The sequence below is a fragment of the Sebastes fasciatus genome, chromosome 19 (genome assembly GCF_043250625.1).
Source record: "Sebastes fasciatus isolate fSebFas1 chromosome 19, fSebFas1.pri, whole genome shotgun sequence".
Lineage (NCBI taxonomy): Eukaryota > Metazoa > Chordata > Actinopteri > Perciformes > Sebastidae > Sebastes > Sebastes fasciatus.
In genome coordinates, this window is record NC_133813.1 from 6,881,321 (window position 1) to 6,894,370 (window position 13,050).

The following is a 13,050-nucleotide window of genomic DNA, read 5'->3' on the forward strand; positions in this document are numbered from 1 at the left end:
GTAATATTACGACTTTTTTTCTCGTTTATTCTCGTACTAAAAACTACTTTTTTTTCTCGTAAAGTTCTAACTTTATTCTCGTACTATAACGACTTTTTTTCTCGTAAAGTTATGACCTTATTCTCGTAATATTACTACTTTTTTTCTCGTTTATTCTCGTACTAAAAACTACTTTTTTTTCTCGTAAAGTTATAACTTTATTCTCGTACTATAACGACTTTTTTTCTCGTAAAGTTATGACATTATTCTTGTAATAATACAACTTTTTTCTCGTAATATTACAACTTTATTTCGAAATCTCAGATTTTTTTCCCTCAATGTGTCCCTAATACTCTCTATTATAACTGTCAGGATGTAGTGACCATTTTATAAATTTTTTTTTTTTTTAATAATACTATCTCCATTTCTACCCACTGCAGCTTTAAACAAACCTCATGCTCTTATTGTGAAGCCCGTGGCCCTGAGACAGTAGAGGCCATCCGTTTTCTCTGTGTGACTTCTGTTTCTTGTCTCTGGTAGCAGCAGTGTGTGTGGTGGTGTATTGAGTTGCAGGGGTGTCGCAGTTTGAATCAGAAACACATTTCGTAATCCAGCATCGCTTCTCTATAAAGAAAGAAAGGAAGTGCAGCAGCAGCAGTCATGGCGCAGGGGCTCAAAGACAGATTTGAGAAGTTTCTCCATGAAAAGAACATAATGACAGATGTTCTGGCCAAGATCGAGGCCAGAACCGGAGTGAGCAGGACCTACATCTCTCTGGGTGAGTGTTGACATGGGCGGGGATGGAAAAACAGAAGAAAGAGCTCGATGCATCAGAAAGAGGAAGCGTGGCACAAACACCTTCATGCACCTTTTGACACAATGTATCCAAATGAATGAAACATTGCTGTTGATTTGTATCAATAATAAACATCAGGCCTACTAGCTGTATTCATTATGATCAGCAGTGCAGTATAATATGTTTATTATAGTACATTTTTCCTCATAATCTAACCAAATAAATTAAATATTGCTCTTGATTTTTAATCAATAATAAACATCAAGGCCTAGCAGCTGTATTTATTGTGATCAGCAGTGCAGTATAATATGTTTATTATAGTAAATGCGTGATAAACATCTGGTGTGTGTTTTTGTTCCAGCTGTCGTCGGGATCATCGCAGTTTACTTGGTCATAGGCTACGGAGCCTCTCTGCTGTGTAACCTCATCGGCTTCCTTTATCCAGCCTACATATCGTAAGTGTATTTATTATTAGACCTCCTAACTCTAAGGGAGGCAGCGCCCCTAACCCAGCACACGCACACACGCGCGCACACATGCACGCACATACACACACCTTTATTTGTATTATTAGATTTTCAGCTATGTGTATGTATGTATAGCGTACTGTAGTCTGGTAGTCACCATTATTTCAGTTTATTACACGGCTGTGTTGAATACTCGATTCTGATTGGTCAATCATTCTAAAGTCTGTTATTTCTTTATAACAGACCGTTGCTATGGATAGCAGACCGTTGCTATGTATAACAGACCGTTACAATGTATAACAGACCGTTACTATGTATAACAGACCGTTGCTATGTATAATAGACCGTTACTATGTATAACAGACTATTGCTATGTATAACAGACCGTTACTATGTATAACAGACCGTTACTATGTATAACAGACCGTTGCTATGTATAATAGACCGTTACTATGTATAACAGACTATTGCTATGTATAACAGACCGTTACTATGTATAACAGACTGTTGCTATGTATAACAGACCGTTACTATGTAAAACAGACCGTTACTATGTATAACAGACTATTGCTATGTAAAACAGACCGTTGCTATGGGCGCGGCTCTGATGTCGGACTCTGGCGGACCGTCTTGGTGTCAAATTATTGATTTCTTAATTAAGTAGCCGTGTAATAAGCAGGATAATGTACAGCTTATTTCAGGTCATTGTTGTGAAAGAAACTCCTTCAGGGTGATGAGAGACCTCCTCTCCGCAATGACATTTTAGAAAATGCTAATTTAACGTCAGTTAACTGTTAAAAAATAAAGCAGGATTTTATAAATTGAAGGCGAATTACTTTTCAAAAGAGCGTCGTTGGCGTTTAGCACTATGGTTAGCTTATATGGGACTAACTATCTTATTGCTACTCCCGCTATCTCACCGGAAGTTACGCCCACATCATTTCTACAGTAGAGAAGAGGTGGATACTTAACGTTTTTGCAGACTTTTTTTCAAATGAATGCTGTACATTTTTTAGATTTTTGGATGGATGAATGGTTTTCCAACCATTGCAGCTATCTATTTGTCTGGTTTATATATTTTCAGACTTATCGAAGCTGTTTGAGTTTCCCCTCTGATAATCTTGTGATCATGACTTAATTACACAATTTTCTGTGCTTCTCATATTCATTTTAAGACTTGTTCGGAGAAAACAATTTGATCATTTTGAAACCGTTATCATGATGTAATTATCTCATAATCTCTCAGCTACTGGTAGACTCAGTATCACATGTTGTGTTCTCCTCCGTCACTTGTGCTCTGTTTTCTCCTCGGATGCCTCGAGGCTGTGAGGAATGACGCCACGATGAGACCGACATAGAATGACCAGGACTATCTGCAGTTAAAATAAAACATTTGGCATCTTTAGTTAACGTTATGATGAGATCATTAGTTGGGTTAAAAATATTAATACAAGGCGTCATTTTGGTCTTCAGGAAATAACGTTAGTTGAGTCACGATCTCAAAAGAAAGTCAGTCTGACGTGTCACTCACTAAACCACAAGCACTCTGCTTCCTTCCGTATTTATACCGCCGTGCTGTTTGAGTCGCAGACATTATGTGGCAGTGACATGATGGGTGAATCACTTGAAAATATTCAAATATTATATATATAATATATCAAATATTAGTGTTTATCTTTTATATTAAATACTTGTGACAATACATTAGAGTTAGAATAAATAAAGTACAGTTAGAATACATACTTAGTTATAAATACATAAGAGCTCAGCAATTAAATCGTCCTAACATCCTAGTTTGGTTTATTTAGTTTGACAAAATGATTCCCACTCAAGATCCAGCTTTTCTTTGGAGCTTTCAACTGTATAATGTGATCTTCATCAGTGGATGACCTTTACTCAGCAGAAATCTCTCGTGAAATAACAAGTATGCTTCTAACTCTCAAACTAGTTAGTTACCTATTTCTTTTTAGGCTCACCTCGGGCGTACAGTTTGTGATTATATCATAAAGTTAAACAAAGTATTCGGAGCTGTAGATGGTTAACCAAAGCAGACACTCTCTCTCAGTGACATTCACATGCACATAATATTACATTTTATGCCCTTATTCCAAAAAAGACAATATTCCTACTAAGCTGCTTACATTTGCTAATGAAAATTTATATTCCACTAATATTCATGCAGTCGTTTATTCTCCGAATAACTGGTTGGCGGACTTGTTGGACCGTGTAAACACAGCCTCCCTCTTTCATTCCGTCATCCACATTCTAAAAAAAAGGTCGGCGTTGCGATATTTGCACATATCCAAAAACTTGTTGATATCCAAGTAGGGCTGCAAGATTAATGGCCAAAATGACAATCACGATTATTTTGATCAATATTGGTATCACGATTATTTATCGGGACGTCAGTAGGTGGTCCTTAATGTTGCCCAGGACAACATTCGCGTACACACTACTACAAGAACGTGGCCATATGTGGCCCAGACCACCTCTGAATGTGGTCTGAAAGATCTGATCTCAATGCGTCTTGAGTGCGTTCACCTTAGAGCTGTCCACTTGTGATCCGATCACTGAGGACGTATGTTAACACCAGGTCTGAACAGGATCCACAGACACAACTCATTTGCATGAATTTACCTTCCTTCGTCCCATATTTTGCATGCCTACATAAGAATGTTCTAAAATACATACAACGTTATAACAACCCACACATGCAATTCAGTTGTTTTTTATACTTGATATCCTCTCAGACTGGGTTTAGCCACGATCTTGTCTCCCTTACAGACTCAGTTATGACTCAGTTAGGCTCGGATTTTGAATTCGTCTGCCGCCCTGCCCCTTGATGTTACCTCACTAAAGACTCCAAAGTAAGTCCCAAACCTGTTGGGCAGTTGTTCTCAGGCTTACCTTGATTACCCTTGAACATTTGAAGCGAACAGTGTTTTTATGTGATCAGCGAGTCACACGACTGGATTGCAGAGCGTGTTTGAGCAGCAGCATAAAGTTCTTATCAAAAACTGGTTTTGAAATTTGGCCCTTTTCCCTTCTCTGAGATGAATTTTGAATTGATTAGCACGTTCATCAGTCATGCACAAGGTATTCTGCCTTGAGCAGTGGTTACATCCAGGTTGTTACAGCTCCATCAGCATGAGGAAAGTCTCTGACAGGACTTGCCATGCCAGGGACCCAATGGTGTCCGTTAGTAATCAGCTCTGACAACTTCAGGTCCTTCTGTACTTCTGTACATTGTTGGGTTTTCATCAGCAGCAACTTAACTCAACTCTTATCTGTGCAGGAGACCAAAGGAGGACGTTGTGTGTGTTCTGTAGCTTCTAACTGAATATCTGTGGTTTGATCTTTAGCTTCTCTTCTTCGCCTGTTTCGCTTTGAGCTGTAGGCCAAATGATTCGTGTTAAGTTGCTGCGGATGAAAACCCCAACAGTCCTGATTTGCTGCTTCATAATAAAAGCTTTTAAATAAAAATAACGGGCAACATTTATTATGAAGAAATTATATGAAATGAAATGTTGATCTCAGAATTTGCGGAGCTTTGTTAGCGGCTAGTCTTTATAAAAAACTAATACTGCAGAGAGGAAGAGAACAAGCAGCAAAAATAACGGGGGACTTTTATTGTGAAGATTTAAGGAAATGAAATGTATTTATCCACCATTTTACAGCTGCTCTTTTGGCCAAGGTGCTCACCTTCAAACAGGGAACGCACTGTTGTAATGGAAATGCAAATCCCCTCTCTGCTGGGCTAATGTGCCGAGTCAAACCGAGCCGGGCCAAGTCAACACATGTGTATGTAACAACCCTTACTGGTGGACAGTTGAGCTATGTTGAGCCTCCAGACTGTTAAAACTGCACTAAAACAGCATGGAAGCGTGTAACTGAAACACACAGGAGCTTTTATACTGAGAAGCACAGGCCTCAGGGAGAATGCAAATACATGATAAAGACTGCTGTTAGAAACAAACGACAAGAGGAAACTAAATACTACCCAATCATGTTCAGTATTTTCTCTCTCCAGTGCTGTTGCACACTTCCTTTAAATACTGCTGTGTGTTTGACAAGAGGAAAGATGAAGCAAAACAAACGGGAACCAGAAAAACAGGCAATTACTGTGTGTTTCTAACACTGCTATATACTTGGGGGGCTCTATTTAAACATCATGTTTGGTAAATGTATTAAATAGCTCTGTTTAGTACAACAACCTTTGTAAGGAATTTCTTTTAGCAAATAACAAATAGCATAAAAACTATTCACCCCCCCCTTGGAAGTTTTCATGTTTATTGTTTTTGTTGGGGACGAAGGTATGAACAGGTCTGGTCATTAGCAAATGTAAGAATGTTAAGATAATTATTAATATCAATAAAATTAGAATTACTGAAACTACAAAACATTATGGCTGACAATGTAAAACTACAAAGATGGCCGCATCAAATATGGCTGCTGGGACATCAGCCACATAAGGGGGAACATCCCAAGTCTCTTATTTGACATTTCCTCGCTCCTCGATCTTCGCTTGAACCGGAAGTCGTTCTGCTCCGTCATCTTGAAGACCATCTCAAAGCCCCTTGGGTCTTTTTCATTGTGCTAACGTGTCTCTTCGTTTCCTTTCCTCTCTTTCCTTTCCTCGCATCTTAGTCAAAAGCTTCAAAAATAAAAGCTACTGATAAAAATGTACCTGTCTTTGCCACAGATGAAACAATGAAAAAGCTTCAGTGTCTGAAAAGACTGATTCTTTAGATCTCTGCAAGTGTATATTTTAAGACAAATGTCCCTTAAACATCGCAGAGAAGACGTGACCTCACCAGAAAAACAATAGCTTTGACTCATCTTTACATTCAGTTGCAGACTGTGACTTTGACAGCAGGGATTGTTTTGGTTCCCGTCTCTCATCAACGATGTCTTTATAGTGACTTTTAGATTTCCCTAACCAGAGCCGTCACTGTAACAACAAATGAAAGAAAGAGAGAAAACAAAGGACGGAAGAGATGGACGACCACATGCCGGACCAGAGTGACAATAATTATGACTTTATAATATCAAACTATTTCTCTAACATGTTGTTCCTCTCTCTTTCCAGGATTAAGGCCATTGAAAGTGCCACCAAAGATGATGATACTAAATGGCTGACCTACTGGGTGGTGTACGGACTCTTTAGTGTGGCAGAGTTCTTCGCTGATATCTTTCTCTCCTGGTTCCCGTTCTACTATATCGGAAAGGTAATCCAGCTGTTGTGTTTGTTTGGGTTTCAAACGATGTGTTAACAGGTTAGAGCAGCCACAGAGGCTCCCGGCGGCGTGTCAGCTAAGTCTCATCTAGAGATTCGAGGTCTATTTTTACCGCAAGCTGCGCGGTTCACAGCAACAACAGACAGTGAAAGTGATCCTTTGACTGTATATTGACATCATACGAGCAACATTACTACAGTTTAAATGTCTGTATCTGTAGAATATGTCACGAACATGAAAAAAAGACAAAAACACTTCCTGCTGCCATTTCAAAATAAAAGCGCCCAAGCTTTTTTTTCTGTAGACAGAATTCCTTCATTTGTTAACACAAGGCTTTTATTCTGAAATATTTGCAGGACAGTGTTGTAGAAAATGCAGTGACTTGCACGGCTCCATAAATGTCACGAACCTCCGGGGTGTTAATTGTGGATTATCATTGTTATTTACAAATGAGCACACGCTTCTTAACCTTTTGCTGTCTAAATTAAATATAAATGACATTTATAATGAAGTGAATTGGCCATTATGAAAGGCAGAAAGAAAGGGCTGGCAGGGGCAGCCCAGCAGCAGCAGAAACGCTGCCGGTATGGACAATACGTGTGAGATACGCAGCGGTTTAGCGAGGCAGTCTGACCAAAGCGTCAGATGTCTATTGAGTCAGCACCTCATTAGAGACAAGTGTCACTCACTGCAGTGTGCAATTCAGGGAGTTGTTCAATGAGGTTAGAATCAGACATTCGACTCCGCCCACATTGAGCAGGTCCCATCCTGTCCTGTACAGCCCCGTCCTGTCGAATGTCATAATCGTGAACAAAAGCACACACTAAATACAAGCATAGCAGGTGGCACAAGGGGAATGTTGTACTAGTAGTTTGCTTCATTCAGTGGTGGTTTGTTTTATAAATCTCAAACTTTGATACAAGCTACTCATATTTGTCTGCAGCAAAAAAAAACTATATTTAAACCAAAATAATCCCAGAATGTGTGATTACTGTTGCTGCATATTTCCATTTTTGGACTCTCGCCACTCCAATAACACACTACGACGTCTCAATAAGTCAAAGAAAACAAGATAAAATGCATGATAATTAGAAAAGTATATAACATATGCAATAGGCATTTCATGTGTATGTTGCAGCCAGAGACGGACGGATGCTGTTTATGTTGCAGTGATTTTATTTCTCCACTTAATAACAAAAACAAAGGAGCAACGCGCTCAGAGCCAGACTGAGAAACCCTGGGTTGATTTACTGAGTTGATAACCACCGTCATAGGACCGTTTAGCGGGATCTGGGTTTGTTAGGGTTAGTTAAGCCAGATAACGAGAACACACCCTGGGTGTGTTGAACTCTCTTCGTAGTACAGAGCTCAGTGCATTTGGAATACAAACACACTGCCTGCATATAAATAAATAAGGATGCAAATTGCATATCAATTGCGGGGTAACCTTTATGAATAATATCAAAGTTAACAGTAAGAAATAACAAAATAGTAACCATGAATAACCTTCTAAATATCCATCTCTCACATGTAGGCTGTGTGTAGACTCACTATGCGTGACGAGGAGGCTGAGGGAGCTGCTGAATGTGGGTTGAGTCAAACAATGGACTCTGACCACATTGAGCACAGCTTCTCACGAGAGTGGGTGCATGTTTTTTTTTCTCCGTTCTTATGAGCAGAGTAAACTCATCAACATGTCGAGGGCGGAGCACTCTGCACTGATGATAAAAGAGTATCCGAGTGCTGAGAGCTGCGTCAGCAAGTTCACAGGCAGCCATTTAATGCAGAGAGCCTGTGTTTGCTTTAAGGGATGGGCGATATACGTGATAATCTCTTCTTCCGACAGGCAGGGAGGGACAGACACAGGGTGAAAGACGCTGCCATGTCCAGTCAAAGCACGGGTGCTCTTTGTTGTGTTTATTTAAATTTCCTCATCCATTTAACTTCAGACATAGAAAAACAAGATTGTGACATGGTAGTCATGTATAATGTACAGCCATGGTCTCTGTAACACAGGCGTTAATCTGACTGTAAACCAGAGGTCTGTACTACGAAGAGGGATTTAGGGTTAGTGAGGTAACTTCAGGGTTTTTCCGTCCTACGACGGTGTTTCACTTCTTATCGGGGTAGATCGCCATGGTAACTTAAACTGAACACCTAACCTGCTCCGGAGCAGGTTATGTTCCAGATAAGAGATCAACTCGTATAAAAGCACCACTTTCTGACCAATCGTAGCGCAGATCGTATTACACAAATATGAAGAAGTTGAAGTCATAATCCAGGCTGAAATCAACATAGTTTAAACTGATAAATGCAGGAAGGACAGTTGGATTTATGCTGTGGGTGTTTACCGCTTTGAATTATGTTTTTATATTTATATTTTTACTTATTAACAGACTTAAATTAATAAATCTATTAATTTACTCATTCACATATCAGCATTGTTTCTTTTGCCAGCTGACCTTCCTGCATTTGGCAGCTTCAACTGTGTTAATTTTAATCTGGATTATGCGTTTAACTTCTTGGTATTTGTCAAATATAGTTTGCTCTTTCTTAGTAATTTAATATAATAGAGTTATTGAGAATAGTTTCACCACCAGTAATGTAACTGTGACGTCCGTGTCCTGTTCCAGTTCCAGTTTGATGACAGAGCTCTTGTCTTCTTTCCCCAGTGTGCCTTCCTGGTGTGGTGCATGGCCCCAACTCCTTCTAACGGATCGGTCACGATTTATAACCGCATCGTTCGACCATTTTTCCTCAAGAACGAAGCCAAGATTGACGACGCGTTGAAGAAAGTCCAGGACAAGGCGTCAGAAGCTGCGGACAAGATCAAAGATGAGGGTGAGTGAACCGACACGTCTACGAGGTGTTTACTGTCAATAGAGCCGCACCCAGACTGGGATTGTAAGTAAAGGGGAACAAAAACCGATGACTATATATCAGCCAATATTCCAAAATGAACAAATCCCTCCAATTTTGTAATTTCTCACAAAATTGAAGGGGTCGGGACTAAAACATTGTCTGACAAATACAAAGAGTTGAATTAAACATGCCTTTTATATCAACATTATTTGAAGTTTAAACCACATGCAGACGCTACTCTCCTTTTCGGTCCATTTTACCTAAGAATTAGTAAAGTACGGCTCCACTAGATGTAGCCAAAATTAGGTGGGGCGGCGGGGCCGTAATGTGTTTTAAGTGCACTTAACAGTGGACCTCCATGAAATGTCATGCTTGCTTCTGGCCGAGCTCAACAAGAAGCCACGGGAAGCCGAGGCATCTTGTGAAGTGGAAGCGACCGGGGACACGGGTGCTCTGTCACGCCGTCGTTCTCTCCTTCTCACCGTCGCGTTGTTTCGCTTCACCTCATTCTTCTTATTCTTCTTGTATTAGAGACGGGCAATTCTTTTAAAATACTTTTTTTTTTATTAAGAAGCCTCTTTGTTTTCTGATACGCTCCTATTATACACTTCCTCCAAATACTGTTCTTATTCTTATATACTTTGCCATTTATTTACTTATTTCATTTAGAGTTTAGCTAATGTCAAAGAAACTCAACATTTCCTGCACATACATACATACATACATACATACATACATACATACATAAAAAGCCTTCTTGTTGCAAACGTCATTTCCTTCCCTTTTCTGTTGGACTTTGTAATGTGAAACATCTGCAGGAAAGGTTGAGTTTCACTGACAGTAGCTTAGAATTGAACAAAAATGCCTCAAAGTAGAAGATCAGGACATAGGCGGAAATGTGATTGTATCTTTGTCTGGCTTTCTTGTGGTGGTTGTCTTTTTTTATGTATTTATTATTATTATTATTATTATTATTATTATTATTATTATTTATTATTTATTATTTATTATTTATTTTATTTTATTTTATTTTGATTTATTTTGATTTATTTTATTTTATTTTATGCTTGTTTTTCTGTATGTGGGGTTGGTATGTTTGTGAGTCTGTCTGTAGATGTTACTATATTTGTTTGTGATGAAAAAAAAAAAAGATAATAATAATAATAACATTAAAAAGAATCTAGAAAACAAACAAGACATCTGACATTTGTGTCTAATTTGTCCACAGCCAAGAGAGCCACAGCGAACATCATGTTTGAGGAGAAGAAGAGCTCCTAAGAAGCGGGCTTGGTGTCCACAGCATCTCAGCAAGAGCGGACTCTGTTACAGAAGAAATGTTGCCTTGAAAATGTTTGTTTTTAACAGATCCTGTTCAGTAATCTAAATCTTTATTCAACGTGTATTAAATGTCGCACCAATGTCAAATGTATCAATTGAAGCCATGTTGCAGGTCAGTTTTACCTATTTAACTTTGCCTTCTGGAGGGCTGTAAGAGAACCACACTGGCCCTGATGTGCTTTATGTACCAAATAAAAAACAAACGTGCTGAAGTGGTTTTCTCATTATTTCAGTCTCTTGTGTGTGCTTAAACTGAGAACTTATAAAAAGCAGAAATATGTGCAGAATTGCTGAGAATAATAGTGTGTTAGACATATTTTCGACAGGTCGATAGACTCTTTCATTCACAGACCTTCTCGTCCACCTCCTAACCACGACATCCAGCTGAAAAACAACAACAACATCCTCAATCTGGAGAATCCCGGCCTCCTCCATCTCCCTTGCCGTCACATACAGCTCACTGTCGCCCTCCAATTCCTCCACCAGCCAAACCTCTTGGCGCTGGGACGGTTGCATTTTCCTCCATCGGACCAGGGTCGATTTCAATGTGAATGGCAAGGACCAGGGTCGCTAACAACTCTATTCGGATAGCATTCATTTTGTCTAAACTCTAGGTCATTGACCTTTGGGTGGTCTTCTTCACACGGTGTGCTTCCAGTTTGATGATTGCTATACCCTAATCCTATGATTGGACATTTCAGATGTCATTTTGATCACTTGCAACCACAGCTTGTGTTGACCAATAATTGTATTGACTTGTATTGACCTACACTGGAACTTAGGTGTGTCCCACATTACGGCAACTCATCCTAACTATAATGAATATAATAACCATAAATATAACAATGTGAGCACCCACACTGATTAACGATAACGTTCTGTAAACAACAGGGATATTGATGACATGTTTCTGCTGTGTGTTGCGCAGAGAAAGACATTAAGATAAGGATATAAATAATAACTAAGAAAACATTAGAAAAGTAGCCGCCGCACAGCTCCGTCAAGGAGAGAGAGGGATGATGTTTATTCTAATAAGTAGGCTACACTTTATTGCTGTTCAAAGATCATTTTACTAATCCCCCCCTCTACTGTGTGGAACGAATACACTTTCGTGTTTAGATGGATTTTGATTTATTTTATATATTTTATACCTCTCTGATTCTATTTTATCTTGTTTTCTATTGTCTTGGATATTTAATGATATTATTATTATTATTTTAATATTTAAAATAATGTTTTTACTTGTATTTAAATGTCCTTTTATAATGTAAAGCACTCTGAATTGCCTTGTTGCTGAAATGTATTTGTATTATATATTAAATAAATTTGCCTTGCCCTCTGTTTAATTTATCAGCAGTTGGCATCCATAAATGTTGCGTTACCACCATCTACTGGAGAGCCCTGGTTCTTCCCTACACTTGTTCTTAAAACAGTCTCAAAAGGATCCCATGAATCCGTTGAGATACTCATTCACATTTCCAATTTTAAAATGCTAAGTTGACGATTCACAAATGAATAGAAGGTTTGTGAATGTTATTAACTGTTAGTTTGATATAGAAGTTGTAAATTAGAGGCACAGATACAGATACAAATCACTCTACATATATTTGTGCATTGTGTTTTACAAGACACAAGTAACTATTAAAGGAAAAAAACAACTTGATTTTCTTTTCTTTCTCCATTCTTAGTTGTCTTTCAAAGGATTATGAAATGGGATAATAATCTGAAAGAAGGAGACAAAAACTTACCATCTGTTTTTAATTTTCTTCTTTAAAAAACCCAACATAAATGAGATCTATTTTGATTTATTTTAAAGGTTACTTTGAATGATTAACTAAGGATAATGTAGAAAACAAACATTTAAAATTTGGGACGGTCCGCATTCATTTCGGTTCTGGGAGGATGCTGAAAAATGTTAGTTTAGAGTCCTGGTTTTGACACCATAAAACAAGCATATGCACTTTAACTTGTCACTTTAAGGGTCGGAGCCATCTGGTTGCATTGTTGTATTTATTGTATGGTTGCTGTATTGTTATTGTGGTAGAGTGTGGCAGTGTGTTTTTGTTGTGGGTGCTATGTGATTGTATGTTTTGTTTTTCAGCACACCGAAAAACAAATTACTAACCAACTGCATTTGATATTTGGCAATAAATTATTGAATCTTGTAAAAATATGGAGCTATTTTCTTTTATTATTATTATTATTTTATTTACTTTATTTTATTTTATTTTATTTTATTTATTATTATTATTATTATTATTATTATTATTATTATTATTATTATTATTATTATTATTATTATTATTATTATTATTATTTTTAACTATAGCTATTTTATTTTATTTATATATTTTTGTGTATTTATTTATTT

The 13,050-nt window shown here is 38.0% G+C and overlaps 1 protein-coding gene across 1 annotated transcript; it reads left to right on the top strand.

Annotated features, from left to right (window-relative positions):
• The first annotated feature begins 504 nt into the window (after positions 1-504).
• reep5 (receptor accessory protein 5) lies at positions 505-10,891 on the top strand. The gene is made up of 5 exons (XM_074617220.1): positions 505-757; positions 1,137-1,230; positions 6,332-6,470; positions 9,152-9,320; positions 10,570-10,891. The coding sequence occupies exons 1-5, from the start codon at positions 640-642 to the stop codon at positions 10,617-10,619; spliced, it is 570 nt and encodes a 189-aa protein (XP_074473321.1). The 5' UTR covers positions 505-639; the 3' UTR covers positions 10,620-10,891.
• The last annotated feature ends 2,159 nt before the right edge of the window (positions 10,892-13,050 follow it).